This window comes from Penicillium verhagenii (genome assembly GCF_028828195.1).
Source record: "Penicillium verhagenii strain IBT 33310 chromosome Unknown utg000005l_segment0_segment0, whole genome shotgun sequence".
Lineage (NCBI taxonomy): Eukaryota > Fungi > Ascomycota > Eurotiomycetes > Eurotiales > Aspergillaceae > Penicillium > Penicillium verhagenii.
The window spans coordinates 1,951,016-1,975,889 of record NW_026643169.1 but is presented as its reverse complement, the minus strand read 5'-3'; the positions used below and the strand labels follow the sequence as shown (position 1 = coordinate 1,975,889).

At 47.3% G+C, this 24,874-nt stretch overlaps 8 protein-coding genes across 8 annotated transcripts; 3 read left to right on the top strand and 5 right to left on the bottom strand.

The window, feature by feature from the left end:
• Positions 1 to 635: 635 nt before the first annotated feature.
• On the top strand, positions 636 to 2,310 carry N7466_004271 (uncharacterized protein; the record flags this gene model as incomplete). Its single annotated transcript, XM_057163668.1, has 3 exons — positions 636 to 760; positions 859 to 1,227; positions 1,299 to 2,310. The coding sequence occupies 3 exons, from the start codon at positions 636 to 638 to the stop codon at positions 2,308 to 2,310; spliced, it is 1,506 nt and encodes a 501-aa protein (XP_057022349.1).
• Positions 2,311 to 2,646: 336 nt separating this feature from the next.
• N7466_004270 (uncharacterized protein) lies at positions 2,647 to 4,254 on the bottom strand (the record flags this gene model as incomplete). The annotated part of the gene is made up of 1 exon (XM_057163667.1): positions 2,647 to 4,254. The coding sequence occupies one exon, from the start codon at positions 4,252 to 4,254 to the stop codon at positions 2,647 to 2,649; it is 1,608 nt and encodes a 535-aa protein (XP_057022348.1).
• Positions 4,255 to 6,343: 2,089 nt separating this feature from the next.
• On the bottom strand, positions 6,344 to 6,706 carry N7466_004269 (uncharacterized protein; the record flags this gene model as incomplete). Its single annotated transcript, XM_057163666.1, has 1 exon — positions 6,344 to 6,706. One exon carries the CDS (start codon positions 6,704 to 6,706, stop codon positions 6,344 to 6,346), a length of 363 nt encoding a protein of 120 aa, XP_057022347.1.
• An 831-nt stretch (positions 6,707 to 7,537) lies between these two features.
• Positions 7,538 to 13,817, bottom strand: N7466_004268 (uncharacterized protein; the record flags this gene model as incomplete). Its single annotated transcript, XM_057163665.1, has 3 exons — positions 7,538 to 9,281; positions 9,506 to 10,031; positions 10,184 to 13,817. The coding sequence occupies 3 exons, from the start codon at positions 13,815 to 13,817 to the stop codon at positions 7,538 to 7,540; spliced, it is 5,904 nt and encodes a 1,967-aa protein (XP_057022346.1).
• A 672-nt stretch (positions 13,818 to 14,489) lies between these two features.
• Positions 14,490 to 15,316, bottom strand: N7466_004267 (EXPERA domain-containing protein; the record flags this gene model as incomplete). The annotated part of the gene is made up of 3 exons (XM_057163664.1): positions 14,490 to 14,587; positions 14,643 to 15,041; positions 15,106 to 15,316. The coding sequence occupies 3 exons, from the start codon at positions 15,314 to 15,316 to the stop codon at positions 14,490 to 14,492; spliced, it is 708 nt and encodes a 235-aa protein (XP_057022345.1).
• Positions 15,317 to 16,034: 718 nt separating this feature from the next.
• On the top strand, positions 16,035 to 17,372 carry N7466_004266 (uncharacterized protein; the record flags this gene model as incomplete). Its single annotated transcript, XM_057163663.1, has 2 exons — positions 16,035 to 16,916; positions 17,004 to 17,372. 2 exons carry the CDS (start codon positions 16,035 to 16,037, stop codon positions 17,370 to 17,372), a joined length of 1,251 nt encoding a protein of 416 aa, XP_057022344.1.
• A 972-nt stretch (positions 17,373 to 18,344) lies between these two features.
• Positions 18,345 to 19,912, top strand: N7466_004265 (GMC family oxidoreductase; the record flags this gene model as incomplete). Its single annotated transcript, XM_057163662.1, has 2 exons — positions 18,345 to 18,563; positions 18,626 to 19,912. 2 exons carry the CDS (start codon positions 18,345 to 18,347, stop codon positions 19,910 to 19,912), a joined length of 1,506 nt encoding a protein of 501 aa, XP_057022343.1.
• A 567-nt stretch (positions 19,913 to 20,479) lies between these two features.
• Positions 20,480 to 22,686, bottom strand: N7466_004264 (transient receptor potential ion channel family protein; the record flags this gene model as incomplete). The annotated part of the gene is made up of 2 exons (XM_057163661.1): positions 20,480 to 22,212; positions 22,314 to 22,686. 2 exons carry the CDS (start codon positions 22,684 to 22,686, stop codon positions 20,480 to 20,482), a joined length of 2,106 nt encoding a protein of 701 aa, XP_057022342.1.
• Positions 22,687 to 24,874: the final 2,188 nt, after the last annotated feature.

Here is a 24,874-nt window from a genome sequence, read left to right as displayed (position 1 = left end):
GATAATTTTGTTTAATATTGCTCCTTCCCAAAGTGAAATCAAGCTTATCGTTTATCTTGGCCACGTGAGATGATTCTAGTTTGCCACAAAGGGTTACATATGTCCTACGTAGTGTATAGATCCATTGAATATGGTGTTACGTGTTCAAATAGCTTAAAATATTTTAAATGCTTATATGAGATATGTCAATTTCTTTTTCTAACCCAGCTAAGATAATGTGTGCAATTGTCTTTGAATAATTTCATTATCCCACCTCTAGCTTATCGTTTATCTTATGATCGCCACTCTGGGGGAATTGCGTGGACCTACCTGTTTGGGTTTAGCGTCCGAGTAGCCCAATTGTATTATGTAAACTCCGAAACCCCCGAATCCGAGATTCTCATCGCATCTGGGGACTTTGGGACTCTGGGACTCTGGAGATGCGTGTCCACAGGTGGGGCTTTCTTCTCCAGAAAGGCGGGTCTCATCCGCCTTCCCTTTTGGGAATGTCGTGCCGAGATAGTTATCTTCACGATAACAGCGCTGAAGCTCCAGTTGCGCTTGGACTCTAAAGACTACGGCTGTACTTGACTTGCCACTTTCACCTCTCAAGTGTGTCAATATTGGTATACCATTCTATACTGTCAACCTACAACATGTCTTTAACAGTTCAGTGTACTGCGCCAAACGGCCGCACTTGGACTCAACCCACAGGACTGTTCATCAACAATGAATGGGTCAAGTCCTCAGATGGCGGCAAGATTACCAGCATTAACCCAGCGTATGTGCTCTTTGTCATGTTTCCGTAGCGACGGTAGCATCAACTATGCTCTCGAAATCAGAATTGAAGTTAATCTTTTTTTTTTCTCAAAATTGCAGTACTGCTACAGAAATCGCATCCGTGTATGCCGGTACAGCCCAGGACATCGACACCGCTGTTAAGGCTGCGCGCGCTGCACTCAATGATCCCAGCTGGCGTGACCTGCCAGGTCTCGAGCGCGGCAAGTTGATGAACCGCTTGGCCCAACTCATCGAGGAGAACAAGGAAACCCTGGCTACTATCGAGACTTGCGATAACGGAAAGCCATACCTTGTCTCCTTGAACGACGATATGACCGAGACCGCCGAGACAATCCGCTACTACAGTGGATATGCCGACAAGGTGTTTGGGCAGGTGATCGATACCACCGTTGACAAGTTCGCGTACACTGTGCGCCAGCCAGTGGGTGTCTGCGGCCAGATCATCCCGTGAGTAAAGAATTTCGAACATTTTAAGACCTGAAAAATAAAATTCGAACTGACATTTTCATCTCGTCTAGATGGAACTTCCCCCTCTCTATGGCAGCCTGGAAGCTTGGACCTGCGCTTGCCTGCGGCAACGCCGTCATCCTCAAGCCCGCCGAGCAAACCCCCCTCTCCATCCTATTCCTCGCCAATCTCATCAAGGAAGCCGGATTCCCGCCCGGAGTGGTCAACATCGTCAACGGCCACGGTGCCGTCGCCGGAGCTACCCTCGCCTCACACCTGGACGTGGACAAGATCGCCTTCACCGGCAGCACAGCGACCGCAAAGCAGATCATGAAGATGGCCAGCGCCAACCTGAAGAATATCACCCTTGAGACTGGCGGAAAGAGCCCCTTGATCGTGTTCAACGACTGCGATCTCGAGCAAGCCGTCGAATGGGCACACATCGGTATCATGTACAACCAGGGCCAGATCTGCACGGCCACCTCTCGCATTCTGGTTCAAGATGAGATCTACGATCGCTTCGTTGCGGCCTTCAAGGCGCAGATCAAGAATGTTTCCAAGGTCGGCGATCCGTTCGACGAGAGCACTTTCCAGGGTCCGCAGGTTACCCAGGCGCAGTATGATCGCATCCTGTCTTATGTCGATGTTGGGCACTCTGAGAAGGCTACGCTGGAGTGTGGCGGTAAGCCGTTCAAGGGCGCTGGTGCGGGCAAGGGCTTCTTTATTGAGCCTACTGTCTTCACTAATGTTACTCCTAATATGCGCATTTATCAGGAGGAAGTCTTTGGTCCGTTCGCGGTTATTGCTCGCTTCAAGACTGAGGAGGATGCGGTTCAGATGGCTAATGACTCTACTTATGGTCTTGGAAGTGCTGTTTTCACTACTAACCTTACTCGTGCTCATCGTGTTGCGAAGCGCATTGAGGCGGGTATGGTCTGGATCAACTCTAGTCAGGATAGCGATTGGCGTATCCCCTTCGGTGGTGTCAAGCAGAGTGGTATTGGTCGGGAACTTGGTGAGGCTGGATTGGATGCCTATTCCACTATTAAGGCTATTCATGTGAACATGAAGTCCAAGCTTTAAGGCATGGATTTGTGACGCTGAGATTTCTGGTTATTTTTGTATATAAGATTGAATCAAAATTGAATGACAACGTTAGATTGAAAGATTGGTCATAAATTAACGATCATGTTTGAACCTTTGAATTTTCGTAATATGAACAGGGCTCTTTTCTTCTTCAAATATTTACTAGCATGGACTCGACTTCCTCAATGATTGATGCCATCTATGATCTATCTACAATCAAGTCGCAGTTCCAACTCCCAAAGCAACCCCCCACCCGAATCACTTTATCCATTTTGTAGCAGACTTCCTCCAACATTCTCTCCTCAATTCATGAAATTTGATCATAGAGCCAGTTCAATCTTTCTTCGTGGGTACAGGTGCAGGAGCATCATTGGCCATCGCTTCCTGCGCCTGAATAACATGGGTGAACGCTTCCTCGGTGTTGAGGTAGGTCCGACTTCCTTGAACGAACCAGAAAGCTATCGAAATAACAAGCATCACCCCGAAAACACCAATTGCGTAGTTCATCTCACCCCCCGACGGCTTGGGCGAGCTCGGGAAAAAGAAAAAAACAGTGGTAATGGAGCAGTAGATGATACTGACCCAGTTAGCAGGGGCACCAAATCTTCCAAGATGGAATTCTCCTCCCGGGGGAAGTTTGTTGCGACCCATCATGAGAACAGTGGCAATAGGAAGACCGTATGAGATTGTCAGTGCGATTGTGCTGACACTAAGAATGGCATTCAAGACTGTCTCGGCGAAGAGGAATAGAACGCCAACCAGGGCAATCAGGCCACCCTGGAACCACAAAGCTCGAACTGGGGCCTTCCAGGTAGGATCGACGTGTGATAGATATCGACTGAATGGGAGTCCGCCGTCTCGAGCGAAGCCCCAGGTCAGGCGAGATGCGGTGGTAAAGATACTGACGGCTTGACCGAGGCCATTACAGATGAACAGTGCGATGAGCACAGCGGCTCCATTCCTGCCCACTGTTTCTTGGACGAGTTCCATGAAAGGAAGGCCACTGGGAGAGTCGATGACCGATCCCACCTTTTGGATGCAGAAAAGACAGACCATCATTAAGATGAAGCCGCTTACTGCACCCGAGAGAACTGCAAAGTAAATGACCTTTGGTGCGTTCTTGCGAGGCGCAGGGATTTCCTCGACCATGTGGATCACAGCATCGAAGGCAGTCAACCCATAGGCAGCTTGCACCAATCCAATGAACCAAACCACACCGTCAGGCCATCCGGTTTGGTTGATCCATTTGCCAAAGACAAATGATGGAGGTTGGTAAGAAAGATCTTCTTTCATTCCAACCGAGATCAGAAGAGCGAGGGAAAAGACAAAGAACAAGCCGAAAAACCACACTCCGACAAAGTTATTCAACCAGGGTAGGAACTTTTCTCGCCGACACCCAACGACATTGATCAACGTGAGAACGAAAACGCATCCAAGATAGACAACAAAGTTCAACCACCCGGCCGAAGCTCCTGTCCACTCAACATCGAACATGACCTTCATTCCCAGAATGAAATTGGTCATGAAGGCAACCTGCGAGGCAGCCAGAGTCCACCAGCCGAAAACATTGATCCACGCACAGATATAGGAGACGAAGCGACCTAAGGGAGTATCCCAAAGACGATAGATCCAGTATGCTTGACCCAACGCAGTAGGCATGCTGCTGCAGATTTCTCCCAACGAAAGAGCCACGCATGTGTTACAGAATGCCACAAGAGCGAGTCCCCATAGAATAGAGATCGGGCCGCCATTGATGAGACCGTCCGAAAGATCCTGTGCAAAGGTTGACCATGTTCCAAGAACGCAGAAAGCCAAGGCTAGCATGCTCCAGATGTTGAATTTTCGCTCAAGACTCTGGCCGTGCCCGAACTCCGCCAGGTCGTATGCATCTTGAGTGTTCTGGTCGGTCGGCTTGAGAGTGGTGTCGGTTTCCAAGTCCATAATTTCTGCTCGACGAAGGCGAATTTCAAGCTGCGCAAGGTGGGCTCATTCTCCGCAAAGATCGTATGATGGTGGTCTCCAGGTTGTGGTGTGATGCTTGGGATGAGATTCCAGTGGACCGAAATGGTCAACCCCATAGGGACCCGGGGGTTTTTTTTGTCATTTTCTGGGGAACCCCACGCGTGGTGGGTTCTGTGGGCTCTGGAGGGGAGACATCCTCGTACACCGAAGCTGGCCCACTTGTGGCTACCGGTCCTTGGAAAGGGTCTGGGGATTAGGCGAAAACGTCGCGCGTGTTTCCCCTGGAGTTCCACCATGATTATCTTCACCCCGGAGCTTTGGCGAGGTAGAGTATTCCTGGTCTGGAAGGTAGATCCGGTCTTGGGGCGACGGGTTTTCGAACATGAAGTCATTCGGCAGCATAGTCCTCTCACGGCCCAGATTTCTTACTTGGAATGCTTAGCCTCGTGGAGCACGATAACTGTGTGATCCGATTTTATGACACATGGTTGAAAAATATGTGGTCCTGGGCCGGGGGAGGAGGGTCGGGCTTTCCCCACGGGTTGTTGGAACAAGAAAGACTAGCCGTTGGCTCAGACATTGACCCAATTGCCCATCAAAGAACGCCGACTGCAAAAACAAGGTAGATATCGCGAAGTGGGGTTCTATGGCGGCCGATAGCGCTTGGGTGTACCTGCCCAAAACGGTTACAACCGGCGCTGGCCTCAGGCCGAGATCAGGAAATCCGACTTTAAAACATTTAATTCGGGCCGATCATAAGTTGATGATATATACCCTTGTGAGCGACTGATTGCGAGGGAATTGCGAGCCCAATATCTGCACAGCTTTTGGCAGCGGACCGGAAATTCCTCCCTATAATGGGTTAGAACGCGGTATTTTTTTCGACTTTGAGAAGATTCTCTGGCCAATCAGATCGCGCCATGGCTACCTGTCTATAGTTGCATCGCCATATATGATCGCAGTGAGGCCCAACGCCCCCTTTTTGTCGCTTCAAATTTGCTTTCTTTTTCCCTTCCTTCATTCCATCATGACTCCCGAAAATAAAAAGAAAGATTCTTCCCGTCACCGGTCTCATAAAGGCTGTTGGACCTGTAAACGGAAGCGGATCCACTGCGACGAAACGAGGCCCGGGTGTCAACAGTGCTCCAAACGAGGACTGACATGCGAGGGATACGAAATAAGACTTCGCTGGGGTGCTGGCATTGCTTCCCGGGGTCGATTCAACGGTGCCGAGAAACCCGTTAAAGAGTCTATACCACCCCATTCCATACGAAGGTGGGATCTCAGAGCCAAATGCGGGCAAAAGGATGGCGGTGATGAACAGGGTCAGCCTGTGCTACTTCTTGAACAAAGCTTTACTCCAGGTGAGTAGTGTAATTGCGAGTCGTTCAAAAATGTGATCTATCTGAGAATCGGAACGTCGCTGCTGGATTTGGGGGCATTTAAAATCAACATTTGAAATATCCACATGCAGTGCTGACATGCATGTATAGCCCAACAATCGACGAACCAACCTGTTGTCCCACGAGCAACTGTGAATATACTTAATGTGCCTTTTGGGCAGAGTCCAGAAGACTATATCGGTATTAACAGGCACTTCGAGTTACCTGTATCGCTGGGGAATATGGAACGAGATACCAGACTCTTCGAGGGATTACAAGGAGTAAATGCGGGACAATACACGGATAATGTAGCCAGGGGATCTGCGATCATCGCTTGAATTAAAGGGCAGCTTACACTAAAATTACATCATTACGCAGAAAACTCTAAGTAGAAGTGATTCATGTGAGTGGTGAAGCCCGAATTTTTATTGTTTGAAGGCGCAAATTAATATACATGGTTGACTCGAACACACAACCAAAGACAACAAAAGTGCAGTTGCAAAAGTCAACCAAACTGAGATCTCGAAATTTCAAACAAGAAAAAAATAAAAACAAAAATAAAAACAAAGTGAGGTCTCAACATTTGAACATGAAAAAGAAGAACAAAAAGAAATATCCAAAACACCGAGTGGCCAAAAGACCAACTCCAAACATCTGAGCCCCCGAGGTCACAAACCTCATCATCCTCACACCACGACCGGACCACCATCCTGGACCACATTGCCCGCAGCAGAGAACAAGTCATCGATGACATGGCGATTGCGTGTCGGAACGCATCTTTCACCGACGCATTCGTATTCTTCTTCCGGAATGACCCCAGTTGCCATCAACCCGACAATGATGACGAATGCCGCGATCGCCAACCAAAACAAAATGCCTTTTGCATTCTCTCGCAGCAGCCCCCAGAAGCCCTTTGGCCGGTATGCATTGATCTCCTCAATGCTGAATTGGGCCTCGACGTCTTCGACCATCGCTTGTTGGATGATCTCGGTCTTTTGAAGCCCGCCGAAGTAAGCCTTTTCAGGCAAGGAAATTTGTGAAGAAGACATGATCTTCTTAGATGCTGTGCCTGTCGTGAGTGTTGTGTGAGTTTGATTTACTGGAGTCTAGGCGTTTACGTGGAAGTGAGAGGTGAGTGAGCGATGGACGAGAGGAAAGGAAGAAGAAAGGAAGAAGAAGGTGAGAGGAGGGGGGGGGGGGGGCTTTTATATATTTTTTGCTTGAAGTTTATTCTGTCTATCCGCTTCTTATTTTGTATATGTTACCCTAAAGAGTAATGATAGTTCCAAGGTTCATTTCTTGTTGAAAGGTTTATTAGATGGTACTTATACTGAAATGGTTGATGGTGGTCAGGTTAGGCTTAGTTCATGATCATCTAGGGAAAGTAGTATGAGCCGCTTTTTTGCCAAACTAGGCATTCTATCATACTATACTCTCGCTCCGAAGTTCTATGCAGACTTTTCCAATTTTGAAAAACAGTATACTTCAAAGGTTCGTAGGCCTAGATCATTCGAGACTCACCTAGGCAGTCAATCCTTGCACATATGCCTCAAGTGCTTCACTATTTATATACCTCACTTATCGATAATTCCGTATTCAATCTTCGGTGCCTACCTAGGTAATTTTCCAGCCTTGGACATTTGGAAGATAGCTATGACTCAATTTTACAGGCCTTGACCCATTGTGGATTCTCAATGTAATAGGCACTCCCCATGTACCGAGTATGTACTCGTATCAAATACCCATTTAGGGCATCAATTCATCGGGACCAAACATTGAATTAAGCTCATCTAAGGTTTGTTCCATTCCAAATCCAGAAAATTCAACTATAAAGACAACATAACCAAAAACAAAAAAGAAACGCCTTAGGTGAAAAAAAATCAAGCTTCTAATTTTTTTTCTGTATGTTTTTCTTTTTTTTTGGACCGGCCGTCCTTCCGCTTCCGCTTCCCATTCCCATTCCCGTTGTCTTTTTTCTTCTTTTTTCTGAAATCTGTGATAGTAGTACTTCGTTTTTGTACTCTAATCACGTCATAATCAATCCGACCCGAACTCTCAAGCAAGGAGCTTGAATTCTCCGAGGTAGAGACTGGCAGTGTTGAGGGTTGTGAACTTGAACCTGTTTCTGCAATATTCGGGGTCTCCGAATCTTTCTTATCCGCTTCTCCCATGATATGATCTCCATCTCCATCTTTATGCTGTTGCTGTATTCCTTTGTTTCCCTCCTTTTCCTTTCTTTTTTTGGGTTTTCTTTTCTTCTTTTCAGAATCATCAGTTGCTCCGTTGTGGGCTTTCCGAGATTTAGGAGAGAGAGCCTGCTCTTCCCTCCATTCTCTCATTTGCCGTTTTCCGATGTCTTTCCGCCGAGTTGTTTTTAATCTCGTCTTTTCATTTCTCCTCCAACTCGATCCGAATGAAGAAGTACTGCTACTTCCTCTCCGAGACCAGGCTCGACGCTCCTCCTGTTTTGCCCTCCTCTTCATCCTTTTCAGTCTATCCAGATCCTCCCACACACTCTCCACGTCCTTGGCCAATTCATCCCTGACATCTCGAAGTCTCGCAAGCTCTTCTGTCATGTCGTCTATCTTGTCCTCCAGTTTATCTCGAGTTTTCTCCATTTCATCGATTGCCTCGCCCAGAGCTTCAACCTTCTCCTGTTGTTCATCCCCAACTTCCAGCAGCAAAGTGATTTCCTTCTCTAAATCTTCTATGTCTTGAAGATTCTCTTTTATCTTCGCTATCGTCTCGTTGAGTTTTTCTTGCTCAGTCTTTGGCTTTTCTTTCTCAAAGGTGACCGAATTCTTCCTTTTCTTCTTTCCAGTGCCTTCATTTGACAGAGCAGGAGAAGAAATATTTTTAGGAGATTCTGGAAGAGCTGAAAACGAACTCGCGCGGCTGTAGACACTGGGCGTGTTGGCTGCAGGCCTGCTGACCATAGGGATGTTGAACTTGGGGATGAAGTCGGAAGGCAATGCACCCATCCCAAAGCTGGAACTGGGGCGATCTTCTGTGTTGGTAGGCACAAAACGAAGGCCTCGTAAAATATAAGCAAACATGTTTTTGAACGACTTAAAAGCTGTGCCGCCCGCTTGGCTCGTGATCGGATGCAGCGGAGAAGCGGCATTAAGAGAAGGTAACGGATTAGAGCTAGATGAATTCTTGGCGTGCACTGGATTCGTCAGTCGAGATGGTGGTTGAAAATGAAATGGATATAGATCCTCATATAATGGCTCGGCTACTGTTGTATTTGGGACTCGACTATCAATAGACAACCGGGTTAAAGCACTCATACTAGCCTGGCTGATGAATGGGGGACTTTGAACAGGACTAGGAGGTGACGGGAATTGCTTTGAGGATTCCGTACTCGGAGTAAAAGCAGGGGTTTGGGGTCTTGGAGGAAGCGGGTTAAGACCCAATCCACCGCATGGTACGGAGGATTTTACGGTGCTAGTAAGCTTTGCTTGCAGGGTGAACTCGTTATCCGCCTTTGGCGGGCTTCGAGGTCGCATGAATTTCCAAATATCAGGCTTGAGGACATCTCGGAAGCTCCATATTTCGGGTTCCGTGGCGACATGGGAGAAAGGGCGAGGGGATGACTTGCACTCAACCGTCAATTGGCCCTTGCTATAGATAGCAATAAAAACTCATCGGTTAGCAAATTGCCAAAATGGTTTTTGGGATGAATGTGCACTAAGTAGGCAGGGGGGTTGAAATACCTTTAATAGTGAATGAGTTTTGTCTGGTGGCACCTTCTCAAGAATCACTGAAAGCTTGGCTTTGAGACAATGCAACGGACCCTGCACTATTGGTAGTTTCAGGCCCCCCGCACGCTCTTTATGGTTGCTTACAGGTCACTTTGGTCGTCCTCGGCTGACAATGGATCCTCTTCATCGTCCATTGCACCATCAAACTGCGAAGAACTACGATTTCCCGAAGAAACTTTCTGTCTCCGAGCAGGTCGATTGGTGGAGCTTTGTTCTGAATCCGAACGGAGCTTTCGCTTTCGGGTGGAAGCTTGCGCACTGTTATTTCCAGAGGAGACCTTTTGTCTCTGAAGAGGCGGGTTGGAAGAGATATCATCTGAATCCGCAGACCTCTTCCGCTTCTGGGTAGAAGGTTGAGCAGTTTGATTTACAGAGGATAGCTTCTGTCTCTGCGCAGGTCGATCGGCGGAGCTGTTCTCTGAATCCGAACGAGTCTTTCGCTTTCGGGTAGAAGTTTGCGCGCTGTTATTTCCAGAGGAGACCTTTTGTGTCTGAAGAGTTGGTTTCCAAGACATTTCATCTGAATCCGCAGACCTCTTCCGCCTCTTACTGGGACTTTCAAGCGCATCTCCATTATTAGCAGTCGGCCCGTTGCTTGACCGAGTACGAACTGACTTGGAAGGAGACGGCTTGGTCGAATTAGGGAGCGCTAGACTTGGCTCTCTCGAACGATCTAATTTACCATCTGTAATGAAAGAAGTCGATCGTTAGCATGTCTTGACAAAAGAAAATTCTAATGGAGTTTGCAAGAGGCTCTTTTACCTTCTGTGCTGGCATCCCGTATAATGACTGAAAAGCTTGGCCGTGGTACTTGGTTTTTATCGCCCATGGCGATTCCAAGTCCGGGATGGAAAGCGTCAACAGAGCGCTTGATGACGGTCACCATGTTGAACTCGGTAAGTCTGCTTTCATTACCTTGTGGAATATCGATTTTAGATACGTCGATGTCATTGTAGGCGGAAGGACTCCACCAAATATCGTCCGCACCTAACCTCAAGTAACCTTCCTTCATCAACCCCTTTTGGAGAACCTTGATGTGCAATTCAGAAATATCGATCCAGTTCCCATCTTGACTTTGATGCAAAGCATTGTTGGGATCCTTCAGGAGATCATTGAGCCTGATCTGTAGAAGTCGATGCGGATCATCAGCTCGAATGATATCAATATTGGCATTGGGCACCACGGAGGGTCTGTTGAAGTCGAATGTTTCCGCGCTATCGTTGTGCTTCTCATCCGCAACATCATCCGCAGCGTTATCTGGAGTCTCATCCATGACATCATCATCAGTTGCAGCGTCGTCCTCGGCTTCATCTTCAAACTGCAGCTCGCTATTGGCTTTAGTCTCAGCCCCATCCTCTTCCTCGTTATCAGCCCCATCCTCTTCCTCATTATCAGAAACATCCTCCTCTTCGTAGTGATTCGTTGGGTCTTCGTGATTGTCGTCAAGGCTATTCCCATCTTCACCCTCAGATTCACTCTCAATCACCTCATGAAGTGTGCCTTCTGTTTCAGGCTTATCTGAAACCTGTAGTTCGGATTCTAGCCCAGCTTGAGGGCTAGTATCAGATCCCTTTTTGGTGTTCTCTTCGGGCTTTTTGTTTCCCCAAGGAAGAAAATCAAAAATACTATCAAGGCCAAACGGCTTGCTTGTAGAGGCTACATCAGAAGATTCCTTAACACTGTTAACTTTATCTTGAGACTGATCTTGGGCTTCAGCTTCAGCTTCAGGCTCAACTTCGGTTTCATATTCGGCCTCATCATCTTCATCTTCAGCCTCGCCTTCAACTTCAGCCACAGCTTCAACTTCGGATTCAGATTCAGATTCAGCTTCATCTGTATCCTCTTCAGCCTCGCCTTCAGCTTCGGATTCGGCTTCGGATTCGGATTCAGCTTCAGCCTCACCTTCAACTTCGACTTCAGCTTCGACTTCAAGCTCAGCTTCAACTTCAGATTCAGATTCAGCTTCAGCCTCACCTTCAACTTCAGCTTCACCTTCATCTTCATCCTCATCCATAGCCTCAGCTTCAGCCTCGCCTTCAACTTCAACTTCAGCCACAGCTTCAACTTCAGATTCTGATTCAGCTTCAGCCTCACCTTCAACTTCAAGCTCAGCTTCGACTTCAGATTCAACTTCAGATTCGGATTCATCTTCGGCTTCACCTTCAACTTCACCTTCAACTTCGGATTCGTCTTCGGATTCAGATTCAGCTTCAGCCTCACCTTCAACTTCAAGCTCCGCTTCGACTTCAGATTCAACTTCAGATTCGGATTCATCTTCAGCTTCAGCTTCAACTTCAGCTTCAGCTTCAACTTCAAGCTCGGCTTCAGCTTCGGATTCAGACTCGGATTCAGACTCAGCCTCTGGTACGGCTTGGGACGAAGCTTGAAGCTCAGCTCCGGATTCAGCTTCGGATTCAGCAACGGATTCAGAGTTTGATTCCTCATCAGACCCGTCTTCGGATCCCTGCACTTCTTGCTGTGGCTCATTTTCATGGGTCAGGTCCTCAGGCTCTTCTTCGGACTCGCTATGAGAGTCCAGCTCTTCAAGTCCCGGTGCTTGTTCGTCCTCTGATTCCTCTGATTCGTCAGACAATGCTAAAGGATCACGAGATTGAACACGAGATCGGGAAGATGTAGGTCTAGACTGAACATCGGGTTCTTCCTCCGACTCAGATGATGCATCGTTGGATTGGTTTTCAGATTCTTCCTCTGATTCATCGTCGGACGGTGAAACCCTTTCACTTGACTTGATGCGAGGTTGAGATGAAGTTTTTCTAGACTGATTCTCAGACTCTTCGTCAGACTCTTCTGATTCCGAGACCGATGGATGACGAGATTGAGTTCCAGAGAGAGCGGATAAACTCCTGGATGGCGTGATCGATATACCACGAGGCTGAGTTCCAGACCGAGCGGATACACTCCTGGATGGTGTCATTGATATACCACGAGGCTGGGTTTCAGAGCGAGCGGAGACACTCCTGGATGGTATGACCGATATACCACGAGGCTGAGTTCCAGATCGAGAGGATACATCTCTGGATGATGAAATTGACAGACCGCGCGGGTGAATGCCAGACCGAGGAGATACCTTGTTTGATGATAAACTCGACGGACCACGCGACTCAAAGCCAGATCGAGAAGATACATTTTTGGGCGATGAAAATTTAGGAGAGCTAAATTGAATGCCAACCCGAGGAGATACCTTGTTGGACGATGAGCTTGACGGACCGCGCGACTGAATGCTAGATCGAGAGGATACGTTTTCAGGTTCTTCATCCGATGCTTCTGATTCTTCTGATGCATCCGATTCCGAGACCGATGGATGACGAGATTGAATGCCAGATCGCGCGGATACACTCCTGGATGGTGTGACTGATATACCACGAGGCTGAGTTCCAGATCGAGAGGATGTATTTCTAGACCGGCTATCGGACCCTTCCTCTGATCCCGAAAGAGGAGGCAACCCAGGATGGTTTACATGTGGAGATGATCGAGGCAATGGAGGTAGTGGATGTGCTGGAGGTAATGGATGTGCTGGAGGTAATGGATGTGCTGGAGGTAATGGATGTGCTGGAGGTAATGGATGATAATTTCGATCCGGTAGGTCATAGATATCATCCGATCCATCACTAGACTCGCTGTGGAACTCTTCCTGTGCCTCCTCCGACGATGGACTTGGCGAAGGCTCCCTGGATTGATATTGAGTTTGGGGCGTATAGATAGGAGGTGGTCCTGAATCCGCATAGTATTCATCTTCGGATGCAGCAGATTTCCTTTCAGTCTCTTCCTCAAGCTCTGACTCGTCAGATGAAGAAACCGCAGGTGACGCGCGACCAGAAGAAGTATATCTAGATGAAGCTGGACCCGACGAGTTCAAATACTCAGACACCTTGCTGGACTGCTTGTCGGATTGGTCGTCTGATCCCGAGGTGGAGGCCTGCTCAACATACGTTTTCGGTGGATTTCTGGTTCGTCTGGTTGGTCTCTTTCTAGTTGGAGGTAACACGGGGCGCTTTTCAAGCCGTGACGGATGACGTGAGTTAGGTCCCGCCCCAATACGTGGCGGAAGCATTCTGCCATCCCAATTCGCATGTTGAAGCTGGATGATGCGGTAAAGATTGTGAATGGTGCGCTCTTTGTTTCGCCGGGCTGCATTTTGGATCAACGGTGGCATTTGGTACAATGCCACGAAAACTTCTTCCTTGAGGCGTGATCGGTCATATCTTTGCACAAAATTGACTGGCCTGGCTTCTTGATAAATGCCTTTGAGGGTATCTATGATGATACCTGCGAGCACTACATCCTTAAGACCAAGCTTAAACCAAGCTTCAGTCAGATTTTTGCTGTCGTACCTTGGGTCTACTTCCCTTCTCGGTCCTTTACGAGCTCGAACCATCTTGAGCAATGGCTATAGATGATGAAGATGAAAAGAAGGATTTGCAGATGTTTGAAAATATAATAATAAGTCAAGTATTGAGAAAGTCTTTCAAAATTGTGTTGGTAGCGTTCGTTGCAATTATTGATGTTCGAGGGGGTGCTCACTTTTAACTCAAGGTCCTCTTTGTCCCAAGTCTTCATCTTGACATTTCGGATGAAAATGATTATATTTAGACCACTTCGTTCAGATTCCATGATTCCAAAAAGTTTTGGGGAACATTTTTGTGAAAGAACATTGCCCAAAAAGACATCAAAGACGGAGTCATCTTGGTGAAAGGGTTTTCTCTCGAGAAAAAAGCATTTCAACTTTGAAGAAAGAGAACCAAATGGGAGGGAATTTTTCGACGCCATCATTGCGGGCCCTGGTGAGTATCTTTGTCTTTGTCAAGCTTTGGAGGATGGAAATGGGTAGAATTTTTCTTGATCAGCTTGCCAATCAGTCAGACTTGCTAAATCCCTTTACGCTTAATTGTAAGATTTTGATGAAAGAAAATGCTATCTTCCCCCTTCAGAGCATTGGAAACCAATTTCCAAGGGTTGAAAATGATTATAATTAAATCAAACTTAATTCACAGCCCAAGTAGTCTGGGGCCAGAGAAAAAAGGTCCAAGGCTGGAACAAAGAAACGAGTTTACTCTGTTTTCGCCGTCTTTGAGACATCTTTCCCTTCTGCGGCCGACAGGGCAAGGAATGCTTTCTTGCTGATCGACAAGCTATTGTAGAGCAGAACTGAGCAAGTTGATTAGCAAAGGCCATAAAAATCCGTTCGATGCAGGATACTCACGCAAGGGAATAACAATCCAAAAGGCGTTGCAAAAGACAAAGTATCCCCAAAAGATCCAAGCCTCAGGCCGCGAGTATGAAAGACCAAGAATGTAGTGGTCGAACATGCAGGTCGCATAATAAAGAATATCCCCGTAAAGTTGACCAAGGGAGACAATAGCCTGCAGTGGATAGCGCAGGGGGTGTTGAATCATGATCATGCCAGCCAAAATGAAAGACAAAGGGCCCCAACAGACGGCAGTGATGGTCTCCATGCATAGGACGAAAGCATCTTGAGTTTGGTAACGAGAATCAGACAATGAATATTCCTTCCAGAGTTGTCCAAAGAGATCCTGCATGCTAGACATGCGTCGAAAATTGTATGCGAAATACCCCTCGAAAAAGAGATGGATACAGCCACCTGATTTCATTGTTAGCAAAACCCTTCACTGCAATAGGTGGAAGTTGGTGGAGGGGCCCCGTACATAGCACAAACCACAAAATTGTCCACAAATCACCGGATGATATTTTTGGCTGGATTCTCATCACCAGAAGATATGTCATCAGGAAAATAGCTGTACATCCTACTGCAAAGAGCGACACTAAGGTCAAGGTGTCCCATTCATTGGCCAAATACCCCACGATCTCTAGATCAAGGGGGTAATAAGGGTGCACGGCCACATCAATTATCGACATTCTCACTGATTAATGATACAAGTATGAGAATAAGTATGAGTTCTGAATAAGAATTGAACTTTCGAAATAAAAAATTGTCGATCGCAGATCTCACGTGATAAATAGGGGGTATACAAAGTGAAAGGGGGCTAAACGGACACCCGTGATTCGTGAACTTGAGAAATTGTAGTTACGAGTATGGAGTATGTGGCAGTCAATTTGAAAACACCTTGGCAAGTCAATAGTAATCAAACATGGCAAGAATTAATCTGATACGTTCTATTAGAATGTTGGAACCACCTCCACTCAGGGGGCCAGAAAAGGCCTCCGAGTGAGATTCACCGTTGAGAATCGAGATCACCCTCTTATTACTCCGGACTCTGGGACATAAAAGAGTGTCACGGACCAGACTATAAATCTTCACCAGTCCAACATGAAAGATTCAAGAATATTCCTCGCATCCACCGGGGAACACGGAGCTCATGGGAGTCTTGGCCCCTCGGACACGGACTCTGATTTGGCCGGCCCCAACGCTATCCTAAGCCCGAAAAGGGAAAAATCGGATCTGAAAAAATGGCCCTCCAGATCAACAAAACTGACCTATGATTGGAAAGGGGGCAGAGCGGTCAAATTAAACAACTTCAAAATAAACACTTCCTCTTCCCCCTGAAACCTTTGCATTTCTCCCCGTACCCGTTCCAACGTTCACTAGAGGGAAAATCAAGACACGTAGCGGAATATGTCAACGTCCACGTATTCAGCCACAGACGGTGCGTCACGCCGCCGCGGCCCGAACCCGAATGCGAGAATCGAAGTCCTCATTCCGTCTCCATCAAAAGCGAAAGAGCAGTTAGCTTCCAAGTCCAATCCAAATGGCCATCTTCGCAATGCTTCTAAATCTGCTTCTGCTCCCGAGCCAAAGAGCCAACTTAAACGACGTGAGTCGCGCTCGTGGCTTCGCCGCTTCAAGCATCGCGCCGTGAAGCACACGTGGTTGGTGCCGCTCATTCTGGTTTTGGCGTTCCTTTCGGTGTATGCGCTCAATCCGACCCCGAGCAATATCGTTCATCGCTTTATCTTCCTTTCCTATGAGCAGTCGCCCGTTGACATCGGCGGGCCCGTTCAATATGGTAAGGGATTGTGGGATGTGGCCTTCGTTGCTTTCTATACGATTGTTTTGTCCTTCACGCGCGAGTTTATCATGCAGGAGTTGCTGAGTCCCTTTGCGAGATTCTGTGGCATTCGGTCGCAGCGCAAACAGGCCCGGTTCATGGAGCAGATGTATACCGCTATCTACTGTGCTTGTACTGGTGCTGCGGGTCTGTATGTCATGTCGCGCACGCCTGTTTGGTATTTCCGTACCGCTGGTATGTATGAGGGGTTCCCGCATCGCACGCATGAGGCTGCTTTCAAGTTTTATTACTTGTTTGAGGCGGCTTATTGGGCTCAGCAGGCTCTTGTTATGCTGCTTGGGCTGGAGGAGCGGCGGAAGGATTTCAAGGAGCTTGTGGCTCATCATATTGTCACTTTGGCTTTGATTGGGTTGAGCTACCGATTCCATTTCACTTATATTGGAATTGCTATTTATACTACTCATGATATCAGTGATTTCTTCCTTGCGGTAAGTTTGATGTTTGATGTTTGATTTGGCTTATTCGTGCCCTCTGTGATATCTTTGGGGGTTTTTTTGGCTGATTGTGGTCGTTAGATCTCTAAATCCTTACACTATGCGGGATCGGACATCATGATGCCCTTTTACGCTCTTAACGTGGTTGCGTGGATCTATCTGCGTCACTACCTGAATCTCCACATTCTCTACTCCTTGCTTACTGAGTTCCGAACCATTGGCCCGTACGAACTCAACTGGGAAACTCAGCAATATAAATGCTGGATCTCAAATATCATTACGTTCGCTTTGCTGGCCATGCTTCAGAGTCTCAACCTATTCTGGCTTTACTGTCTCGGGCGCAGCTCTTGGAAGTTTATCACCACCGGTGAGAAAAAAGATGATCGCTCTGATGATTCGGGTCCTGAAGAAGATGCCCAGGCTCCGGAGAATGAGTCTGTCAAGCACTGATTCTGGTTTCGGGGCTTGCATAATACTGTTTGGTCCAAGCGCAGCGCAGTTTGGTACAAAAACAGAACGATAGATGACATGTCGATTTATTCCGACATCTTCACCTCCGTATATCCGGAGGCTAATGACGTTTTTCGGGCATTGATGACACAGCCCCTGTTGTATATTACGATTTTCTTCAAACATCTACCTGGTTTTGCATTCAAATGTTTTTGCTCCTTATTGAATCGGTTTTGGCGACCATTTTTGGCATCTGGAAGGCTGAAATCCGGAGCCAAGATGAGGCACTAATAAAGTTTGAATGCTGGCAGGCTGATGTGGTCTGACGGAGGCGTCAAATGAGGGGTTAATGACTGATGTGTACATAATCTATACGGCATCTATTGCAGGGCTGATGATCAAGATAATCGGAGGCCCTGCATGGGTGGCTTCTTTAATATTAATAATAATGTGGATTTTTCGCAGATTCTATTTAACAAACCATGAGGCTGAAACGGCCCTGACAACATCCGACAAGTCATCCAGCGATCATTATATAATAAACTGATAGACCAAATATTAGGCTATCACTTTTTTCCACCATTGTAAGAGCATCGCCGTATCTCCTCTGTACACGTAGCATCTCGACAATTTCGCTTACAGTAGCATTTATTTGGCCCCGAAGTTTAAACGACAAATCAAGAATTAGTGCGTAAAATCGGGCCACTCAGATGTACTACTATGCTTCTGCAGGCCAGTATTCTAAGCCGACTCGATGCTTTGATTGGTAGAATTGTGTCCGTTCTTCCGCAATTGCGTCCGGATGTCTTACCGTGGGTTAGAGACAGATAAAACGTCCCGGTACTAATGCTATGCTCACAAATCACCTTTCAAACGGTCAGCTCAAGAGGTTTTGAATACTTTTCCTTCTCTTTATATATGTACTACCTACCTTTCGTTACTTATACTTAAATCAAGTACAATAGCTTACTCATGGCCTCCTCTCTTCCTCAAAATGCCGATTATCTCATTATCGGCGGCGGTACTTCCGGCCTTGTAGTCGCGAATCGATTGTCCGAAGACCCCAATATACAGGTCGTGGTCTTGGAAAGTGGCCCTGACAGAACTTCTGATCCGCGGGTGAAAGACCCTAACGCTTGGCCCACTTTGGCTGGCTCGGAGCTAGATTGGCAACTGAAAACAGTGCCCCAGGTATGCTAACAAGAGCTGTTCTGTGTTTATGAAACTCACTGACCTGGCTCTTTGCGCTGCAGACAGGTCTCAATAATCGAGAACAAAATTTGCCAGCGGGGAAGATGCTGGGCGGATCATCTGCTCTGAACGGGCTGGTGTGGGTTCCTCCTTCTCGCGCAGGCATTGATGCGTGGGCGGACTTGGGTAACCCGGACTGGAACTGGGAGTCCCTCCTGCCATATCTTCAAAAGTCGTATAGCGCGTCGCGGCTTGGGCAAAATGTACAGGATGGTACAGACATTGATAGACAGGAGAAAGATACAATCCGATTGGCCAACCCTGCGCGTGCAGAAAAGAGTGACGCGCCTGTTCTCGAGGCTTGGAATAAAGCACTTGAAGAACAAGGATATGACTTTTCCGCCGAGATTCTGGGTGGTCAGAAAACAGTTGGTTCCCGTGATTTTATAGCGACTATCGACCCCTCTGGATCACGCAGTAGTGCCGACAGCACGTATGCTCGAGTCGACCGTCCCAACCTACATATTGTCACTGAGGCGACCGTCCGAAAGATCTTACTTGCCGGTGCTGATGATGAACAGTCTACAGATGTTGTCGCTACTGGAGTGGAAGTCGAAGTAGACGGACAGATCATCACGCTCTTTGCAAAGAAAGAGGTCATTCTTGCCGCAGGCGGATTCCATACTCCGAAGCTACTCGAACTCTCGGGGATCGGGCAAAAGGATCGGCTCACTGAGCTTGGTATTCCTGTTCTCATCGATCTACCTGGCGTGGGCGAGAACCTCCAGAACCACATCATGGCTGCGATTCCCACCCAGCTCAAGATAGAAGGCATCACACCCGGTATCAAGGCGACGGCTTTCACGCGGCTGGACAAAGACAATCAGGAACATGTATTCTCGTTGAGCTTAAGCTCCAACGACAACACCCAGAGCCATGAACATATCATCAAATCCATCCTCCGCAGTCCCGATGAAGCCTCCGCATTTTATATTTTTGGCGTCATGCCCGGGGGCATTGCAATCTTGGGCATCATCTCAAGCTTCCCGTTTTCTCGCGGGAGTGTCCATATTTCATCTTCGGAATTTGATGTCAAGTCCGATATAGATGTACAGGCCTTGGCGAATGAGATGGATATCGAGATTCTGGCCCGTCATGTACAAAACATGCAGAAGTTGGCTTCTTCGCCTGCGCTGGAGCATGTCATTCAGCCTTTCGAGTCACCGGTGGAGCTGGAGGCGCTGAAGGAGGCGCTGCGGGAAGCAATAGCCGCTCTTACTGATCAAACGAGTCATATGATGGTGTATCATATTATTGTTCAATATCTATTCGAAAACTTATCAAAGTAACTCTGTTCTGGTATTCGGAAGGCAGAAATCCTCACATGCATGTTGATTAACATAGGCGTCATAGAATGCTCCATGTGCAATCGGTCAACTAGACTGAGTTGCTGGACAAGCGATTCAAATGGCCCTGTGATTATTCGAGATAATGTCAGCCTTGTAGAAGATGATCAGACATGAATTAACCAATACTTTTAGTACAGTGTTGGAGCGTGGTTCACTTGCATTAGATAAAGAACGTAAACCAATATAGATCTTGATTGAATATTTTGAATGTTTTGGATTTATTGTTCATTTTCAAGTGAGTTCATTATTTACACACTAAGAACAACCGAGTATGAAAAGACCAAACGCCAGGTTTGCAATGTACAGAAGCCACGCCAGCTTCTCAAAAATGTGTACAAAAAAAAGGTGAAAAGGTTAAAAAAAGAGGTGAAAGAAGGGTCGAAGAGTTGAAGTTGGGAAGAAGTGGGTTGAAGGTTGATAGACATCATTTGAAAAAAAAAAAAAAAGTAGAAGAGAAGAAAGAAAATACAAGAAATCGCCAAGGAGGGAAAATGGTAAAGGGTGTTTTCATGACCGTCTTGATGGATGGTTGTAAGCTGGAGAGGCGGGCGATCGCCTTCCAGAGTTATCGGAGCTTGTGGGGATCAAAGGGAGAGTAGGTTCTAAAACGTCGTGAGCGGGCGATCGCGGAGGCCCGGCCAGCTTCTCGTTTGTATGAGTTGGTGATCGGTCATCGATGTTGTAGCGGGAACCCTGGTGGCCCAGAGACATGTTCAGTTCGTGGTTTGACTCGGCATGGCCGGTTTCGTCGATATTCCAGCGAGATCCAAGTCTGCTAGAACTGTCGTCGCCTCGGGCCGTCTTCTCTAGTGGGAGAAGCTCAGTCGTCATCCGGTTTTCAAATCCGGACAGGCGGAAAGATTCGCGGTTGTCTGAGAGACGCTTGTACTTTCCTTCCGGTTCCTTAAGAGTGAAGGCATAGAAAAATCCGATGAGGAGCCAGATCAACAATGCCAACGTGAACACCGCGTTGAAAATAAACCAAAGCACACCCATAATGGAAGTCATCATTTCAGGTTGGTTGAAGACGTTCGAAAAGACGAGCATGAAGATCGCGTTCACGAAATTGAGCACGGTCGCGGTGATGGCGAATCCATTGGCGGCCCGATCCATGTACGGCTTGATGATAATGGTGATAACCATCATGGCGGCTTCCACCACGAGAAGCACCACGGCCTGCGGGATCCATGCGGATTGCGCGAAAGCGGTGATCATACCCCGAACAACTGTGGCTGTCATGACCGGAATGATAAAGTAGTATGCCTGCGCACGATAGTTGATATATAAGAAACCCCACTTTGTCAAGGTGACAGGGTCCGAATAGAGCGTATAAGCCGGGTGCTCATTCAAAGCCTTGGACGCTTTCGCGCGCTGGAAAACTCGGAATCCGGCGTACAGCAGAACAATGCTCATGACCAACCACATTGTGATTGCCAGAACAATCTCCGCGGCGGAGTCTCGCTGAATCAACTCCCACATGCAAATGACACACATCTGAGGGTATCCCAGCGAAACAACTCGGTAGAGACTGCCTCGCATGAACGTTTGCCACTCCGATGTAGCGTTGGCAGCCTGTGCCAGCTTGTTGTTGTTGATCTTGCGGGATAAAGCGGGTAAAACGAGTCGCAAGAACAGGATCGATAGAATGATGAGAACAGCGACAAAGTAAAAGAAGAGGTAACCCGTCATGAAAATGTTGGAAGATTCAATGTTCGCCCGGAAACCGACCCGCTCAATACCTCTCACAGTTTGTTCAGTTCCGCCGGTGGTGGTGGTGGTGGAGCGCTTCGCAAGATAAATGGATTCCTTTCCAGTTAAAGTCAGTAAATCGGCAGGGGTTCCGCCGGTGGCCCGTTGAAACCATGTCGCAATGCTTTGTAAAGCGGTGGTGTGGAGGATGCCCATGGTCCATTGGAAAGTCTGCGTCCATGATTGCACAATCGGAGGGAAGTTGACAGCGGCGTTGCCCGCAATGGCCTGGGTTTGCATGAAACCCAAAAATAGCATGGTTCGGAAATTGAGGTGGGTGGCGATCACGGTGTGACCCAAAATCGAAATCACCACTGTGGTGATGAGGCCCAGCCCCGTGATGATAGCGGTGATCCAGGCGACCGCCGATTGATCAACCGTCTTGCCATTCAGAACGCGTGTTTCGATACAACTGATTGCATCGCCGGTTGTATAATTGACCAAGTTGAGGCGCACGATTGCATCGAGATCAGGGACAGTATAAGCGATGCCTATGGGAGAAGTAATCATGTTAGGGGGAAAACTGGTCGGGTTTCTTGGGGCGACTCTTGAAAGGTCGTCGCAAAAACGGAAATGTCAGGAAGGGACTCACTTGGAATATCGCCAAGAATAGAAGAATCGATAGTCAATGAAGCGGTTGGAATTGTTAATTGTTCTGCGGAGATTGGGCACATGCCCAATCCATTGCTTGAGAGGGTACACGGGTCGACGAGCTTTGTGAGCGCAGTGTATCCATAGACCAAAAGGGAGACTTCGATCTTAAATTTGCCGGTATAATCAATTTTGCCATCGAATTCGATTGTTGCTGAAGAGTTTCCTGGTGTAAAGACGACACTGAAATGATTGACGGAGATTTTGCCATCAGTCGAACATGGGGTCATAGACGACGCCTCGAACAAGTCCTCAGCAGATGCGGCGGAGAAGAAGAGAGCCCCGGCGAGCCCGGCCGCCCAGGGGAACTTCATAGTATGAGTGAGTGTTGGAAGATTTCTCCCAGAGAAATCAACTTAAAGCAAAAAAAAAAAAAGAGTGGAAGGGTTTCGGGGGTTAATTTTTTTCTTCAATGTGAGATCACCGGAATCACGAGCCCCATGATCTGGAATCTGGGCCAGGGGGGGGTTGGAGTATCAAGAAAGGTTCAAGGTCAAAGGGAAGTAAAGAAGCAAGAACCAAGGCAACCGTAATACTTGGGTACAGTAAGCCCCATTTCGGTACCAAACGGGGGCCTTAACTTTTAACGAAACCACTCAAAAGGGCAAGTGAATAAGGGCTCGTATTGAAATGGAAAAGAAGTGTATTTTAACCTTCTGGGCCTGAACTACCATAACTCAACTTGACACTGCCACTTTTGTTTCAGATGTGGAGTTCATCTTTCATATCCTTACCTGCTTTGTTCGGCTGTATCATCCAATCTGGTACAAAAATAGCGTGATTATGGGTCTCGTGGTTCCCACTTGGGGAATATAAAGGAGCTAATCATCAATCTACTGTAGAAAAGTACATAAAAATCCCTGGAGCCTGACCTTGACGTTCTTTGAGAAAAGATGTTCTTTTATAACATCTCATGATCGACTTTCTTTTTCCCTAGACCTGTTAGGATCTTCCCCTGATGATCCTAAGAAAACCACAAACTCTGATCCACCGCCTACCGCCACATGAGGTCACCGACTCCGCAAGGAGAAGGGAATAAGAAAGGGAATAAGAAAGAGGTCAAGCCAAAAAGAAAAGGTTGTCAACGTTGTACTGTGTACGTAGTCCAATCAATCCCCTTGCAGCCACTTGAATACGATACAGAGTATATACTGTGTATTGTACAGGACTGGGAAAAAAAAAAAGGGGGAAATGCCCAGCTTTACCGCCTCCTTGGACTGTGCAGCAAAACGGATATTTTTTGGGAATTTCTTTTTATTTTCTAATTTTTCTTCTCCATTTTCGCCATTTAATTTCATGGCGAATCCATTTCATTGGATGGATCCACTTCACCAAGAGAAAGTCTCACTGGCTGCGAATCACAATCGATCGAAAAATGGGGACCAAACGCGTCGTTTGGGCGGGAAGACCCTGTGAAAAGTGGCTCTCGATGATGCGTCGTCCCCATCTTGGCGTTGTATTGGCCCTAACTTGGTTCAGGACAACACGGGGGGCCCAGATCCTCGCAATGCTTGACGTAGCCAGAAAGAGAAAGAAGAGGGAGAAAAATCCCACTATTGGAATCCTTCAGTAGGCTTGTGTGCTCATCAACTCTGTGTACAATTTCCATTCTAAACCAATGGTCCCTGTGGCGGCGCTACCAGACTCGGTGATTCGTTCATGTTATTTCCAAAGACCCTGAAACTTTATCGCCATACAGTAAGAAACATTCTATTTTTAATCCGGCGTTTAAGAAAAGTGATAAGTTTAAGCGGTATAAAGCCAACCGAATACGAGAGAGCGACTCTCTGCAGGGGAGAGTTGCGTAAGTGCGGACAAATTCTGGTGCGCGTTACGCCCGGTGGGTCCGTGTGGCTGGCAAAGACTTCAAAGTCCAAAAAGTCCGACTGTCCGAGAACTGCGTAGTGTACACAATTTTCTACGGAGTATGCTATGCCAATTATGTACATTGGATCTGATTTACCCTTCTGATCGGATTTTCTAGGGAAATTGCACCCAAAATGACAATCATTTAATGTATGTAACTCTGCCCAACTAGTCTACATGTACATGTACAACACGCCTCATTACTGCAAATGACTGCAAAAAGCAACATTTTTTCAAGGAAAAGTCATATCGATCTGCAACCTACATTTGCTTCGTGCCGATTCCTTCCAATCTTCATCTTGATTATTGCCCATCAGAACCAACATTAAAGCTGGTCCAGGTTCATCGCCATTTTCGCACACGTAATCGGTGGATCGGCCCTAGTCTTCAAATGTTGCAATCGTGTTCTGTAAATAGCAAAGTCGGCTTCTAAGGAATGTGGGGGCGTTCCACATGCACGAGATATGCTCACATGGTGCGGGGGAGCTTGATTCGATTACTGAGATCTGATATCGCCATCGCGTTGGAATGGAGGGTCCAGAGTCTCAGATGTTCAGATGTTCAGATGTTCAATCCCGAGGTCTTGCTTGGTGTTGATTGTCGCTCGTGCTTTTGAGGCTTAACGGTTGTATTGCC